At 43.3% G+C, this 17,391-nt stretch overlaps 1 protein-coding gene across 1 annotated transcript in view; it reads left to right on the top strand.

Annotated features, from left to right (window-relative positions):
* The window catches only part of NSMCE2 (NSE2 (MMS21) homolog, SMC5-SMC6 complex SUMO ligase), a 176,258-nt gene that overhangs the window by 82,119 nt on the left and 76,748 nt on the right, over positions 1-17,391 (top strand). The window contains exon 4 of the mRNA XM_037892022.1: positions 8,811-8,964. Coding sequence (XP_037747950.1) covers positions 8,811-8,964 — 154 coding nt within the window. The remainder of the gene's footprint in view (positions 1-8,810; positions 8,965-17,391) is intronic.

Genomic DNA, 17,391 nt, shown 5'->3' with positions numbered 1-17,391 from the left:
TTTCTGGGGGCAGAACTCAACTGCCTTTCATGTGATACTCACAATAGCAAGGAGAGGGTCCATAGCAGAATACACTGCTGAGCCAAGACACTTTGTTAAAATGCAGCCAGAGAAACCAGACATGTAACATGCAGCATTGGCATATCTTGGAAACCTCACAGTAAACAAGCACTGCCCATTATTATTCATAGCAGCCGTTTTGTCACACCACAATTTAATCTACCAACAACAGAGTCAGGAGGTATGGTCTGTCACCAAAGGGGAGTGGGTCTGCTGGCATGTGAGTTGTACCTAGGTAGCATGCATAATCACAATTTTTTGTTGCAACAGTCGTAATAAAACTGCATTGTGTTTCTAAATATACATACCCAATAGCAATGCTGGTACAACGTGCATGAGGGTACAGTGACGAAATCATTAACAGCCGCACAGGCTAATGTATGATTTGTGTCTTCTTCACCCAAAGCCAAAGATACATACAAATGTGGCTTTTCTCTTTTGGGGGACTATCACTGTTGCCTTTGGTACTGCTGTAAACAAGCTGTTGTAACCAACACCTCTGCTCAAATGTGTCCTGACCGCTCCCAGTCCATCATTATATGTCATTTCCAGGTTGTGTTGGAGGGTGTACTTGCCTCCACCCCCCATTTCAAAATCATATGCATCTCTCAATGTATTGACTCATGGCTCTGCAAAGTGTTGCTTAGCATGCTCTTATGTAAGAACATAAGAATGGCCATACTGGGTCAGACCATCTAGCCCAGTATCCTGTCTTCCGACAGTGGCCAATGCCAGGTGCCCAAGAGGGAATGAACAGAACATGTAATCATCCCATGCCATCCCATGTCACCCATTCCCAGCTTCTGGCAAACAGAGGCTAGGGACACCATCCCTGCCCATCCTGGCTAATAGCCCTTGATGGACCTATCCTCCATGAATTTATCTAGTTCTTTTTTGAACCCTGTTATAGTCTTGGCCTTCACAACATCCTCTGGCAAAGAGTTCCACAGGTTGACTGTATGTTGTGTGAAGAAATATTTCCTTTTGTTTGTTTTAAACCTGCTGCCTATTATTTTAATTTGGTGACCCCTAGTTCTTGTGTTATGAGAAGGAGTAAATAATACTTTCTTATTTACTTTCTCCACACCAGTAATGATTTTATAGACTTCTATCATATCCCCCCTTATTCATCTCTTTTCTAATCTGAAAAGTCCCAATCTTATTAATCTCTCCTTATGCTCATCTTGGCTGACAGCACTGTGGTCATTCATCTAACATACTTTGCGTGGTTCCTGTGCAAAGTAACTTGTACCAACATTTACAAGGTGTGAATGGCTCTAGGTTTGTCTGGGGGAATTTATCTGACATGCTGCACAGACTGAGAAGCAAATACGTCACAGAATGGGTGTCACTTTGCCACCCCCAGTGTTCATGTAGTCCCCATTCTTCTTTTTGTCGTGTTGATAGTTCTTGACACCTTACATCCCTATGAATAAGGAGTGGGTTGGGGGTACTACCGTGAGCCAGAATGTACCTACTGTGGTGTACTGCTGACACAATATATGTTGTATTACAATCCTGTCCTCCCAAGACGAGTTGGGACTGATGTCAAGGTTCATGTGCATTTGTAGTTTTGTGTGTCTCTGTATTACACCGCTTTCCACCTGTTTCATGGGACAGCATAAGCATCACAAGAGAGAAACTGCTTGTGCACAACAAGCTTGTTTACTTTGTTATTATCAGGGCCCAGAAATCAGTTTGTCACAGAAAAACACGGAATTCGTGTTTTTACAGAGAGTCTTTAGTTTTTACATTTTGTGAACAAATGAAAACCTATACAGTAGAACCTGGTTTATCCGAGCCTCCATTATCCAGCCCTCTGTATTAACTGAACCACCAACTGCCTGGGGCTGATCACCCGAGCCTCAGCTGCTGTCAGCCCTGGGGCGGCTGGTGGTTCAGTTAATATGGGGAGCTGGATAATGGAGGCTTGGATAAATGGGATTCAACTGTATATCGATAAAACATTGTGTTCAACTGATACTCAAGTGATGAGAGGGATCTCCCTCCCTTTGAACATGAACCGGACTTGAATTTCACCTTTCAGATGTGTGAACTAAGTGATTGTTGATCTACACATAAAGGAATGTCCTTTTGATGTCTGTCTAATCTGGCCCTCTAGGTGTCAGCCACTAATCACGGGCAGTCTGACCTAGTGTTTTGAGCAAGAGTCCCTCCTACCAGTTAGAGCTGAATCCACATGAGGGAATCATAGAATATCAGGGTTGGAAGGGACCTCAGGAGGTCATCTAGTCCAACCCCCTGCTCAAAGCAGGACCAATCCCCAACTAAATCATCCCAGCCAGGGCTTTGTCAAGCCTGATCTTAAAAATATCTAAGGAAGGAGATTCCACCACCTCCCTAGGTAACGCATTCCACTGTTTCACCACCCTCCTAGTGAAAAAGTTTTTCCTAATATCCAGCCTAAACCTCCCCCACTGCAACTTGAGACCATTACTCCTTGTTCTATCATCAGCTACCACTGAGAACAGTCTAGATCCATCCTCTTTGGAACCCCCTTTCAGGTAGTTGAAAGCAGCTATCAAATCCCCCCTCATTCTTCTCTTCCTCAGACTAAACAATCCCAGTTCCCTCAGCCTCTCCTCATAAGTCATGTGTTCCAGTCCCCTAATCATTTTTGTTGCCCTCAGCTGGACTCTTTCCAATTTTTCCACATCCTTCTTGTAGTGTGGGGCGCAAAACTGGACACAGTACTCCAGATGAGGCCTCACCAATGTCGAATAGAGGGAAACGATCACGTCCCTCGATCTGCTGGCAATGCCCCTACATATACATCCCAAAATGCCATTGGCCTTCTTGGCAACAAGGGCACACTGTTGACTCATATCCAGCTTTTTGTCCACTGTAACCCCTAGGTCCTTTTCTGCTGAACTGCTGCCGAGCCATTCGGTCCCTAGTCTGTAGCGGTGCATGGGATTCTTCCGTCCTAAGTGCAGGACTCTGCACTTGTCCTTGTTGAACCTCATCAGATTTCTTTTGGCCCAATCCTCTAATTTGTCTAGCCCTCCTTATCCTATTCCTACCTCTCCTCCCAGTTTAGTGTCATCTTCAGACTTGCTGAGGTGCAATCCACACCATCCTCCAGATCATTTATGAAGATATTGAACAAAACCGGCCCCAGGACCGACCCTTGGGGCACTCCACTTGATACCGGCTGCCAACTACACATGGAGCCATTGATCACTACCCGTTGAACCCGACAATCTAGCTAGCTTTCTATCCACCTTATAGTCCATTCATCCAGCCCATACTACTTTAACTTGCTGGCAAGAATACTGTGGGAGACCGTGTCAAAAGCTTTGCTAAAGTCAAGGAACAACATGTCCACCGCTTTCCCCTCATCCACAGAGCCAGTTATCTCGTCATAGAAGGCAATTAGATTCGTCAGGCATGACTTGCCCTTGGTGAATCCATGCTGACTGTTCCTGATCACTTTCCTCTCCTCTAAGTGCTTCAGAATTGATTCCTTGAGGACCTGCTCCATGATTTTTCCAGGGACTGAGGTGAGGCTGACTGGCCTGTAGGTCCCAGGATCCTCCTTCTTCCCTTTTTTAAAGATGGGCACTACATTAGCCTTTTTCCAGTCATCCGGGACTTCCCCCGATCGCCATGAGTTTTCAAAGATAATGGCCAATGGCTCTGCAATCACATCCACCAACTCCTTTAGCGCTCTCGGATGCAGCGGATCCGGCCCCATGGACTTGTGCTCGTCCAGCTTTTCTAAATAGTCCTGAACCACTCCTTTCTGCACAGAGAAGGAAGTCCAGGAGCAAAGTCAGGGTTGCAGAATCAAAGCCTAAGCTGAAGGTGTGACTGGCGTCACAGCCAGAAGGTGTAGCAGAGGGCCAGAGCTGGGTGTCAGAAACCAAAGCCTAAGCCAAAGGGTTAACTGGAGTTACAGTCAGAAGGTGGATCCAAGGGTCTGAGCCACGAGTCAGAAATCAAGAAGAAGCTGGGAGCTAGACCCAGGCGTGGGACCAAGCACAGCTGCAGGCTAGAAATGCATTGAGCAGACACTGGACTGCTGCTGCTACTGAGCTGAGGTATCAGCCTGCAGACTCCTTCAGTCAGGTGATGCAGTCAATCAGACAGCTTCTGTCAGGGCCTGCCACGCTCATTAAGTTGCCAGGAGAGGGATTCTGCTGCAGGCAAAGCCCCTGATACTAGGTTTATATATTATGCGTGGTATCTGAGCACCTGTCGTTTCCCAACCATATATGTCCTGCTAGTAAGGTGATTTCAGGCCACAGCATGAATTAATGTATCTCAGTCATGAAATGACTCTTGGGAGTGGAATTATATTGTTGCTTTTGAAGATCTCTAGAATTGCTCACATTCTCTTTAGAAAGTAGTTGCTTAGTTCTTGCTGGTTTGCTAGATTTATCAGTGTGGTTTTGCTGTCACCGGGTGAGGGAATTGAGCTATTGGCCTTTGGTTGATACAGATGATAAAGGTGTTGTATCAGGGGCGCTGGAACAGGGGGCCAGGAAGCTATGGCCTCCCACTTTTTACCAGCTATAAGGGCGAATGGTGGTGGGGCGGAGAGGAGTGAGCAGGGGGTGGTGTGTTGGGGGGAAGAGGTGCTGGGGGTGGTGTGAGGGCGGGAGCATGGGGAGAAGGGGTGGTGTGGGGGTGGGGCCTTGGGGGAAGGGGCGGGGTGAGGGTGGGGGCTCAGGAAGAAGGGGTAGCAGGGGGCGGGGCCACAGTTCGAGTGCCTGTGGCCCCACCCACTTTTAGGGACCTTCTGCGGCTCCTGTGTTGTCCTGTGTGTAGAATCCATGCTAATTCTGCAGTCATTTACCTCGGTCAGCTGTAAGGTCCATGCTTGCTGCAAGTTATCCAAATGCAATCTCTCAGATAACAAACACCAATCCTTGGTAATGTAATGATGCAAGTTCTGGCCCTTGGTTTATGTGGTTTTCTTGCTCACATGAATGTCATGCCCTTGTTGAATGCCACATCTGAAGTGCTTCCACTGCTGGAGGTTGGGGGTGGGAGAGGCTATCGTCCCATACGGTGAGATAGGTACTGTTATACCATCACGACTGCATTTGACCATGCCACGCATCTCAGTTATGGTTCTGGTGTATTGTTTAAGGACAATAGGCTGACAGTGCCTTGAGCGCAGAGCTGTGCTCTCGACTCACGTGAGTCGCAAACAGAGCAGAAAGCGAATCGCATGGTCCTCAGTGCCTTACCTCTGACTCTTTTTTCCTGTGATAACTATATCAGTGTGCATGGTGAGCTCCTGTTTGCTTGTGGGATGATGATCTGTAGAGAGGGACAAATGCTTGTGTAGCGTGGCTGGCATTGTCTCTGTGGCACATAGCTGTCGGAAGCTTTATTCTTTGCTTCTTGCGTGAGCCTCAGCAACTTTGGGATCACAAATGTGGGCACGACTTGTGGTCTGCCTGACTGTATCTAGCAGAAGCCGCTGCTGTTACATAAGTTATTTAGTCACTGTGCTATCGTTATTGCTAGGGTGTGGGTCCTAGCGTTTGACTGCTCTTAGGATATGACTCAGGGGTGCAGGCATACATCCATTAGTTACATATCAAGCAATGAGAGTGATAGCAGTCTGGTGAAGTTGCTGTAGAGAGGCGTATATGTGAAGCATACACTGTCTGAATAGTGTGTCCTATTGTACTGGTTTTTACATGTGTTTCAGCTTGGTAACTGTTTTCTTGTGCTTACAGTTTCTGAAGGCCTTGAGTTTTGCAACTGAGTGCGGAACAATGATGCTTTCTGTTGTGACTGAGCCTCTCCTGGAGCAATTTGCCGGGCTGAGTCCTAAATTTATCTGTTAATGCAGCACTTGCATATTGCCGATTAGCACTGCTTGCCCTGGGCATGGGATGGCTATTTCTAGTTGGCTCCTTTGCCTCAAAGAGCAGGTGCTAGGAGTACAGTCACCTGCTGCTTGGCTGTTCTGTAGCTATCTGTGAGCCTTGCTGCTGACGGTTGGTCTACTGTTGGTTTTTCCAGCCTTCTTCATATCCCACAGCCTGTGTCCTGCCTGTGGGTGTGGTCACTGTGCTCTCTTGGGGTATGTCTACAGAGGAATAAAAGGCCTGCGGCATGGCCCGGATCTGCTGACTTAGGCTTGCGGGGCTAGGGTTGCGGGGCTAAAAGTTGCAGTGTAGACGTTCACGCTTGGGCTGGAGCCTGAGCTCTGAGGCCCTCCACCCCTGCAGGGACCCAGAGCTCATGTCCCAGCCCAAGCCCGAATGTCTGCAAAAGCAGTTTTTCAGCCCCAGAGCCCAAGCCTTGCAAACCTGAGTCACCTGACCTGGGCCAGACGTGGGTTTTTTAGCCCTGTGTAGACATACTTTGGGTAGTTATTGTGGCTGGCCACCAAGTAGAACTGTTGTCATGTCTTTCTTGCAGCAAGTATTTTCTGGCTTTAAGACTACATGGTTTTCTATTATTTCTCTGGTCCATTGTCACGAGAGGCAACCTGCACCTCCCTGCGGTCTCTGCCAAACGGGCTTTGCCCTTGACAGGCCTGCTATTTCGATGGATAAATTTGCCCTGCCTTCATGGACGGCCGAGTTTCCCAGGGGCTCTGTAGCCTTTTGAGTATTCTCGCACAACCTGCTTCCCCACAAGAGCCTGCTGCACAGACATGGCTTCTTCAGCTCTCGAAATTGAGTATTACATCTGGGGCTGCCAGGTGTCTAGTTTTTGACTGGAACACCTGGTCGAAAAAGGACCCTGGCATCTCAAGTCAGCACCACTGACTGGGCTATTAAAAGTCTAGTCGGCAGCGCAGTGGGGTGAAGGCAGGTTCTCTGCCTGCCCTGGCTCCGCGCAGCTCCCAGAAGCAACCGGGAACCGTGGCTAACGGGAGATGTGGGGGTGTCACCTGCGGGTGCGGGCAGTGCACACCACGCAGAGCCATCTGGCCATGCCTCCACATAGGGGCCGGACATGGCGGCCGCTTCCAGGAGCTGCGTGGAGCCAGCGAAGGCAGGAAGCCTGCCTTAGCCCTGCTGCGCCGCCTCCTGAGAGCCGCCTGAGATAAGCATCGCCCGGTTGGAGCCCGCACCCCTGCCCCAGCCCACAACCTGAACCCTTCATTTTTGGCCCCTCCCCAGAGCCCGCGGCCCCTCCCCAGAGCCCGCACCCCCTCCTGCATCCTAACCCCCTGCCCCAGCCCAGTGAAAGTGAGTGGGGGGAGCAAGCAACGGAGGGAGGGGGACTGGAGTAAGTGGAGGGCAGGGCCTCGGGGAAGGGATGGGGCAGAGGGCGGGGCAAGGGTGTTCGATTCTGTGCCGTTAGAAAGATGGCAACCCTCATTACACCAGGGTTCTCTAGCCTCTTTGTACCTCTTGGAACCAGTAGGGGATATGGTATAACGGCTTGACCTGGCTGATGCACCAAGTAACCTTCCTTGACAGGCCTCTGTTTTCTCTTTTGCAGCCCTACTGCATGCATGGGGATATGGTTAGGTCTAGCATGGGAGGTAGAGTAAGGTTGGCTCAAGTGAAATGTTGTGTCTCTCCCTTCCTCTTTCAGATATGCAACCTGTTGGTCTGTCTATCCCCATTTACAATTGGCTGGGGGCAATAATCACATGGCACAGTGTTACAAAATGAAAGAAAAAAAATCTAAGTCTCTTTTTTGGATTCTCAAAATGCTTTTCCTATGGTTGGGACAGGGTGTCTCTCACTTATCATACAGTGAGTGCCCTCACTTGCAGCCTCCAAAATTCTCTTCTTCCATCATGCCCACATGTAAATACTCTGAAGGGTAAGGATCACAATTCTTCACCAGCCTGTAAAGCACATTGCTCACTGTTGGTGATATGCAAATAAATAAGCTGTGTTTCCTTATATATTAGCTTTTTGTATTATTTTGTTTGGTACTGTGCTCATTCATGGATATAGATTGTAATCTCCTCATCAGAGCTGGTTGGAAAATGAGAGGAAAACATATGCAAAAATGTTCATGAAATTTTAGCTCCATTTTTTGTAGAAATTTCATTGTTTGTGAAATTTTCCAGCCAGCTCTTTAGGGCAGGGCCTTATTGTTTGGCAAACTTCACATATCTTAAGTCTAGCCTAGTGGATAGAACACTGGATTGGAGCTCAGGAGACCTGGGTTCCATTCCTGCTTCTGGCTTACTCAGAGACCTTGGGGAAATCCCTTCACCTCTGTTTCTCAGATTCTCAATCTGTAAAATGGTGATAATGATATTTACCATTTTTGTAAAGTTCTATATAAGAGCTAGATGATAATAGTATAAGGTGCCTATGTAATAGGGTGAACAGATGTCCTGATTTTATAGGGACAGTCTCAATTTTGGGGTCTTTTTCTTTTATATGCTCCTATTACCCCACACCCCTGTCCCAGTTTTTCATACCTGCTGTCTGGTCACCCTCGTATGCATGCAACATTACCCTGGATGCCATTAAAATCTTTATACTCAGGGTTGTTAACTGCATACCTCATACTACAGTTTTTCTCTATTCTGAGTAGAGGGAAGACTGCCTGTACAGCAGCACAGGTAAATGTCTCTGTGCATTAATTGTCTAGATTTTAAGGATGACCACTGGATATATAAATAATTGCCATGGGGTTATGGTTCCAGATTGTTACAGCCTTCGGTTTAGTGGGAGACTGGAGAAGATCTCGTTAGATTCATATTATTGCACCTACTCTCTCTGCTTTGGGTTGGGGGACTATATTATAGAGAGTAACAAAGTTGCATTTATTTTTCTTTTCAGATAAAACAAGACAAACCAGAAAATATACCAGATCTAAAAGATTTAGTAAAAAAAAAATTCACTGCATTGGAAAGCAAAAACGATGACTCAGATTTGCAAAGAAATGAAAAATATATACATTTTATGGAACAGCTTAAAAGAATGAGAAAACAATGTAAGTCTTCATTTTTTAAAATAATGGTTTCCTGGAAATACAATGTGGTTCTATATACATATCATATGTTGGTTTATTACTAAAATGTTTTAAAATACAAACCAGCCAAACAGAACTCAGATATTTATATGCATTCCTCATACAGGACTTATTTAAATTTATCATTCATGTAGTTAAGTAAACAGCCCAGTAAGTAACAACCTTATTATTTTATTTAATCTGTCATAGTTCTTGTCTTATTTGCATACATATGCAATGCAAAGCTTCTTTCACATCCCTTTTTTCTGTTTGAAGGTGGGTTTTTCTTTTAAAGATACTCTTTTCTCTGAATTGGTAGGATCTCCAAAAAGGAGATCCTAGGTAAGCTGTTTTCATTTGTTGTTTTAACAAATTGCCCCTATTTCACAACTTAGGATATGTTGCAACCCTAAAGAGACCTTTGCTTTAATCGTAGAACTATATTGCTGGAAAATGCTTACTGTGTGTGTTCTCAGGTTTACTGCTTCTACACACGCACTGTGTAGTTTATTAAAATCTGTCTGGCTTAATTCATGTTGATTGACCAAGTGGTAAAATTGTAAATTATTGCACTCGAGCTGTCAGAGAAGTGAGGAAGTTAGCAGTTCCAATGTTTATACAAGACAACAAAATTGTATTTGTTTTTTTTTATTGCACAGTGACTGGAATAGCTATTAAAAAATCATTCTGAGCAGCCATGCTGGGAAAATTCATGGGTCCTAAAATCATATGTATCATTCTCACCCTGTCTCATCATGATTACACTTTAGAATCATATTGTTTCGCTTTCCATCCCTTGACCCCTGTCCCTGTGTCGTTCTCCCACAACACACACACACTTGGATTTCAACATAAACTGATAGCTCATGTATTGCGGGAATCGTAGATTAATGATTTACACAATTGGAAGCTGAGAGGCTGGGGGCTTTCATAAAGCAGTGTTTTTCAACTTGCAATCCTGGTCGCTGATCGAAAGCCCACTGAACTCAGTGGAAGGACTCTCCTATTGACTTCTATGGGCTTTGGATCGGTCCCCTAGAAAGACTTATGGAGTGAGAGGATGATGATATTGAATTTTAGGTCTGATCGCTCAAGACTTGTCAGGAGTAGAGATGACTGCTGTGCATTATTTGAAAATTGAGATCCCAAGTTCTCCAGTGGTGTGTGACGTTTGTTTCCCATCCTTATGATTTACAAGATATTGGGCTTCAGAACGATCATTGGTCTATCAGCCTATCTGTGCTCTTGGGACTGAATATAGCAAGACGCAGACCACAACCAGTGTAACCTTCAGTTCCTACATAATCATCAAATTATTTCTGCCCCGCCGTTACTTTGTAATTCCAGATTTCCAGGTGTTTGTAATTCAGAAACTAAGAGCTTGATAATAGAAACTGGATTTGTTTCCCACCCTGTAATTGGCTGTAGATTGCCTGCCTAAATATATTTTATCTATGGCAAAGTGACCAAGTATTAACCAGTAGAATTATTAAACATCACACAAATTAATCAAGCATAATAGGAATGGCTGTTTTTTTTAATAGGAGGGGAATATTTTATTGTTGCTGTTGCCTGAAACCCAGTTGATGTTTCTCTTAATAGCCGTTAGGATTTTTGTTTTGGTTGTTCACTGAAGACAAATTAAGAGGGTGCCAGCAGATGTCGATGTTGGATGGACCAGTGTGCTCTGTACGTGGACGATTGATCAGTTGTGGCAGTTTGGGAGCAGTCGCACACATGTTGGTTTTGATCCAGTGTTCCATCACATTTGAGCCTATCACAATGTTTAGAATAATCCAAAAGGTTGAACGGAAAAACATTAGATGAACTTTACAGGCAAACTTGAGTACACTCTAATGATCCTACATTAAAATAAACACACTGGAAGCTCTCTCTTGCTCTCTCTCTCTCTCTCTGTGTTATCAAAAGGAAAACTAAATGCCTCTTTATGGCTGAGAATATAAGTGTATCAGAGATGGGAAATGCAAGTTATACTCCACAAAGCAACCACAACTCTGCTGCCTTGTGCACCTGTCCATACCATGCACATATCCATGCCATCTCTTGTTCATGAACACCCTCCCTGAAGTGGACTGTAAAACTAATATTCCTTCTTGCTTCCATGTTTCCTTAAGAACCACTTTTGCCATAAAGCCTACAGGACGTTGCCAAATGATAATGATTAGGTAGAGAGCCAGCAGGGATTGTTCATATTCAATTGATATATAGAATTTCTATAATTTAATTGAATAATGATTTGGAACCATCAAACTGTGCACTAGCTAATCGTGTAGCCATGCGATCTTATTGCTGATACTCTTGTCCTTCACCCTCCTTCTCTCCTATTGTTTGTTACCTTCACATGTCACTTGTCTTAACCCCGTCCCTCCCGCCCAAAAAAAAATCCTGAATCTGCAAGCACATGAGTTGAATTCATTGAGACTACTCGTGTGCTTAAAGTTAGTCACATGTCTAGATTTTTGTAGGCTCAGAGGCTAAGAATGTAAACTCTTTGGGGCAGAGACTGTGTTTGCCTATGTGTTTGTACAGTACCTAGCACAATCAGGTCTTGATCCTGATAGGAGCCTCTGGGCACAACTGGACTATAATCCGTAAATATTAATAGTATTCTAAAATGTAAGATTGGACCTATAGAATAGTGTCAGAATCTACCTAAGTGCAGGTACCTGTGCACTGGGACCTAAGCCAGTGTGTCTAGAGAAGGAATGAGCACAGGGATGGGAGTCAAGAAGTTCTGAGTTACAATCCCAGCTCTGTTGCTGATTTGGGGCCTAATTCAAAAATCACTGAGGTAAGTGGCAACACTCCCATTGGTTTCAATAGGGCGTTAGATCAGGCGTATTGAGCACCGTGGACATACTAAGTATTGTTGTTAGAATTATTTGGGGGGGTCAACAAGCATGTGAACATGGGGGATCCAGTGAATAGAGTGTACTTAGATTTTCAGAAAGCCTTTGCCAAGGTCCCTCACCAAAGGCTCTTAAGCAAAGTAAGCTGTCATGGGATAAGAGGGAAGGTCCTCTAAGGTAGTTAAAAGATCGGAAACAAAGGGTAGGAATAAATAGTCAGTTTTCAGAATGGAGAGAGGTATTTCTTCACACAACGCACATTCAACCTGTGGAACTCTTTGCCAGAGGATGTTGTGAAGGCCAAGACTATAACGGGTCAAAAAAGAACTAGATAAATTCATTGAGGATCGGTCCATCAATGGCTATTAGCCAGGATGGGCAGGGATGGTGTCTCTAGCCTCTGTTTGCCAGAAGCTGGGAATGAGCAACAGGGAATGGATCACTTGATGATTACCTGTCTGTTCATTCCCTCTTGGGTACCTGGCATTGGCCACTGTCGGAAGACAGGATACTGGGCTAGATGGACCTTTGGTCTGACCCAGCATGGCCATTCTTATTCTCTTATGTTCTTATGGTTAATTTAGCAACAAATTAGAAGATCTGGTGAATTCTCTCTTGTTCTAAGGTATGATCTGATATTGAATCTGTAGTACAATGTGTAAGTATTCTTTAACATGTACTTGTAATATAAATGACTACAAATGACTTTGCATTTGCAAAAGGGTAGTGTTAAGGTTGTACATACATCCTGAACTGCAGCTTCACTGCTGATTGCTTAGCCATGCAACTTGTTCAACACTTTCAATAAAGCTTTTGGTATGGAATTTCCTGGATTATAAAAAAGAAAGAAAGAAGAAAGCAAGAAAAGTATAAAAAGGAGATAATTTCTGTTAGGTTTTCAAAAACTCCAGAACTATTTGGCTAGGCACCACTGGACCATGAGGTACCATGCACTTCAGAAAATTCTGCAAGAAAGAGACCCTTTCCTGTGAATCTTTGGAGCTTGTCAGATGGGTAAAGAGCAATAAACCCTCCACAGCAGCAGAGGTGATAGGGTGCCTCAAAGCAGGATTCCTTACTGCATATCTTTCAGACTGCAGGTACTCTCCCTCAACCCCTTGTTCAGCACTGTGCAGCTAAGTTAGGCATGCATGACCAGGTGCACAATGATGCATTCCTTAGCTGCACGTTGCATAAGCTTAGTGAAAAACGCTGCAAAATATACTGTGCATGCATGACGAGTGATTTTCAAAGATGCCTAAATCCCTTTTTCAAAATTGACTTAGATTCTTAAGAGAGACAAAGGTAGATATGTACCACCTTCTGTTGCTTTAAGGAACAAACTTTTGAGCTACACAGAGCTCTTCCTCAGGTCCCTTAGATTCTTAAGTCACACAATCATGACTTAGTCTCCTAGGTCACTTAGGCACTTTTGAAAAATGCACCTGAAGTTAAATCCAAACCAATTATAACTGGAGCACTGCTAAGCACTTCCATCACTGAAGACTATTTCATCTTTCTACTCTTAGCTGCTTAGGTTGTCGAGCAGTTTAAAAAGAAAGTGCAATTATTTCTTTTATTATGGCAAAATTACATTTTTTACCATTTCCCCCTCTCAAAAATGGCTGAGTTGTCAGTGTTCAAATGTTTAAAAGAAATCACTTTTGGACACAGATGAATTGTGGAAAATGTAATAAAGTGTGGAAATTTCAGGAGGTTCTAAATGACTGCAAATGGGGTTAGAAAGGAAACTGCTCTACAGCCTTAACTATAGATATGACTCCCACTATAATGCATACAGGTCTCGATTCCTCAAAGTGCTGAGTGAATGATCTGTCCCTGATTCAATGAAATACTTAAGCACATGCTTAACTTTAAGCACACGAGTAGACACCTTGAAATAAATGGGATTACGCATGTGCTTAAATGTTTTGCTTGCTTGTGATGAGAGCTCAGCCCCTTGCAGGATTGACCCCAAGGGGACTAAGTCATGGTTACTTTGGAATCATAACTTTGCATTTTGTGTCTCTTGTATGTTGTTAAAATCTCAACTACTGTATAATATTGCACTAAAGTAGCCTTTTCATTTGATGCCAGTGTATATCAAAGGCACCCTCTGAAATGCTATATGAGATTTTACCTGCCTTTAAGGAAGATAAAAATGAAGACCTTATTTAATTGAGAGTGTTAATTTAATGCTGATCGTTCCTAGAAGGGATAATCAGGAGGTACAATCTGTACCTCTGTGACCTATGTTACTCATGTTATTAACTTTTATCGTTCTAAGGTTATTTAGTATCCCATTTAATGTTCAAAAGATGCCAAGTTTCATAGGTGTTTATAGTAGCTGATAGCATGCACTTTGGAATTCTAGCCACTACATTTCACGCACGCACAAAACAAAAACAAAACTTCCGTACTCATTTTGTAGAAAACATTAAGACTGAAGTGAATGACAAAATACTGCTGCCAGTGCTGGGGTCTGCCAGCCAATTTAAGGAGTGCATTTGGAAGGATGGGAGAGATAAAATGTTGCTGATAGGGTAACACATCATTTTTAGATGCACTATTGGTTTTGGCATTCGTTTCTCCGAGCAAAATAAGCAATAGGATATAGTTTGGAATGTAGCAACATAGCATTTGTAATGAACCTCCCTGCCCTCCCTCCACAGGCAGAAATCTGCTTCGGAAGCTTTGGAAGGAAAGAGTTGATAGCAGAGTTGATATTTTGCTAAGATAGATTCATGGCCAATATAAACAAGGAGGTATTTTCAAAAGATACAGTTTTAATTGTAGCTGTTCAAATAAGGATGCCAAGGAATCAAGTTGTCTGATGTTTTTATTTCCAAATCATGCATTTAGCAGGATTTGTAATTTAGAATTTTTTCTTTTAAGTTCAATTTTGGATAGTAAAAAAATGCTATGTAAGGAACTCCCTTTAGATTAATAAAACAGGAAGTAAATGGATTTGCCTCTGATATGATAAGGAAACAAGCACTAACACAATATACTGCAGATTGATAAGTATCATCTAAATAATCCTCACAACACTCTAGTGGGGTAGGTAGATAACTATTATTGTCTCAATTTAGCCGATGAGAGACTTGAGGCACATGGGTGAAGCCAGTTGCCCAAAACCATACAACTCACTGGCAGACCTGGGATTGCATTTTGGCAGTTCTTAACTTCCAGATCTGTGCTTATTTCTCTTCTCTTTATTCTCAGCCATCTTGGCATTAAAGCAGTTCAAAAAGAAGGTTGCAATCTTTTTAAAAAAATATTTTCATTCTTATAATTATAATGGGGAAAGTATAATTTTAATTAATTACATGGAGAACAATTATGGGAAGTTTCAGCTCAAAAGGTGAAAGTTATAAGTGATTAAAAAAGGGCTTAGAATGGATACTGCTATGACAGTCAGTGCTGAACATGACCTGAGGTTTTGGTCTCAGTAAAATTCCTAGTGGCAGGTCATCATAATATATCAAAGAGAAAAAGAATGGTCTAGTGGTTAGAGAGCTAGCCTGGGACCTGAGACACCCAAGTTCAATTGCTTGCTCTGCCACAGACCTCCTGTATGACTTTGGGTAAGTCATTTAGTCTTTCAGTGCCTCAGTTCCCCATCTGTAAAATGGGGATAATAGTACTTCTTACCTCACAGGGTTGTTGTTGTTAGGGTAAACACATTAAAGATTATGAGATGCTCAGATACTACACTAACGAGGGCCACGGAGGTATCTAAGATAGATGCCTGAATCACAAAATTACCGTCATAGTTGGCAATCTCAGCTGAAAGGCCAAAGACAGAATGAACTATGGACTCTGAACTCTCCTGCCACCCTCTGAGGTCGTCCTTCCAGGTCACAGCTGAAGTACATTGGCAGGATATCTCAGGAAAACAAGCAGCAGTGAGTTTACTCATACACTACATACTTGGTGGATTAACAGAAAACTTCAGTCTCAGGGTTGTCAGACTGGCACTGAATACATATGAAGAGGAAAAAAAGCATTTGAGTGAGTAGGTGTTTTGTACTGAGAATAAATGGTTCAGCCTTCAGTATACAGTAAAAATGTCTTATTTATGAATTTCTTGGAAGCTTTTCTGTCCTCTGTTGGCCTTAGCTTTTCTTTAGAAGTTAGGTAACTGCTGGTGGCCATCACGGCATTAAACAATATTTTTGCTCATCATTTCAGTCTGTTCCCATATTTCTTGATGACACAGTAATCCATGTAAACAATTCACAGAATTACACAAAATCACATCATGTCTTATAAATTTCAGATAAGTAATATACATATAAATGATCACTGCAGTTTACATCTAAATTTCTGAAAACTTTAGGAGATTGCAAAGACTGACCATTTGGGTAATATCATGTTTCACATAAAGCACAAGGAACATGTGATTTCTGGTCCTCAAAAGCATGACAAACTACATCAAAAAGATTTTCTGTTCACTCTTGAGGTGTTTGGGTTTTTTTACTCTTTTTCTGGAAAATTAAACATTTTCTTTTTGATTAAATTCTAAGTGGTTGAAGAAAATATTTTGGCCCTTTCTGCCTAATCAGTATAATTTTGTATTCCATTCTCAAAGGCAGAGAGAAGGAGAAATGGGGGCCTTGATGATAGCAGAGGCAGAGAGAGGTTGAGATGCATGGAGGTAAAAAAAAAGAGAAAATAGCAGAAGGGAGAGAAAATGAGAGAAGAAGAGAAGTGAGTGACTGATAGAAAGAAATAACCAGTTTAGTATTAATTATTTTGTAGCACTCAGAAGTGTGGTAGAGGCTTCACAGCAAATTTAGAATGATGCATTTCCTACCTAAAGAGCTTACTGTCTAAATTTTAGACATGATGAAATGTACACGGGTGACAAATTGTAAGGAGAGAATGGACCAGAGAAGAATAGGGACACAGTACCTCAGTCATGTTTTATTCAGTTTAGATGTGCATTTCTTAGCAGTTCAAATAAAGGACTAAAGAAATTGATGATGATGGTGGAAAATCAAGAAAACATCCATGCAGCTGTAAGGTTAATGAACTGTATTTTATTTGGCTGCTTGGAAAGATGCCTCTCTTCCCAACGGGGTCTTGGCTTTCTTTTTAGCCCTCTTACGGCTGTGTGATCACTTTGACACCTTATGTTTTGGGCTCTATGCCGCCAATATGGCAAGGGAGTGTGAAGAAGATGCAGGAGCTCCATTGCAGCCAAGCATTTGTGCTGAGTGGGTTGGCGGGTAGTGATCGATTTATTGGGGATTGATTTATCGCGACTCGTCTAGATGCGATAAATCGATCCCCGAACTGCCGCCTGTACTCCACCTTGGCAGGAGGAGTAAGCAGAGTTGACGGGGGAGCCTCCGTGGTTGACTCATCGCCATGAGGACGGCCAGGTAAGTCAAAGTAAGATACTTCAACTTCAGCTACGCGAATATCTTGGTTCGAACCCCCGCCCAAGTGTAGCCCAGGCCTAAGGCCAAGCAGACCAAACGATGATCCATCAGCATGAGTCAGCAGCACTCCCTGTGGCAATTTCACAGAA

Source organism: Chelonia mydas, chromosome 2 (assembly GCF_015237465.2).
Source record: "Chelonia mydas isolate rCheMyd1 chromosome 2, rCheMyd1.pri.v2, whole genome shotgun sequence".
Lineage (NCBI taxonomy): Eukaryota > Metazoa > Chordata > Testudines > Cheloniidae > Chelonia > Chelonia mydas.
The sequence above is the reverse complement of the archived record's forward strand: the minus strand, read 5'-3'. Positions and strand labels throughout refer to the sequence as shown.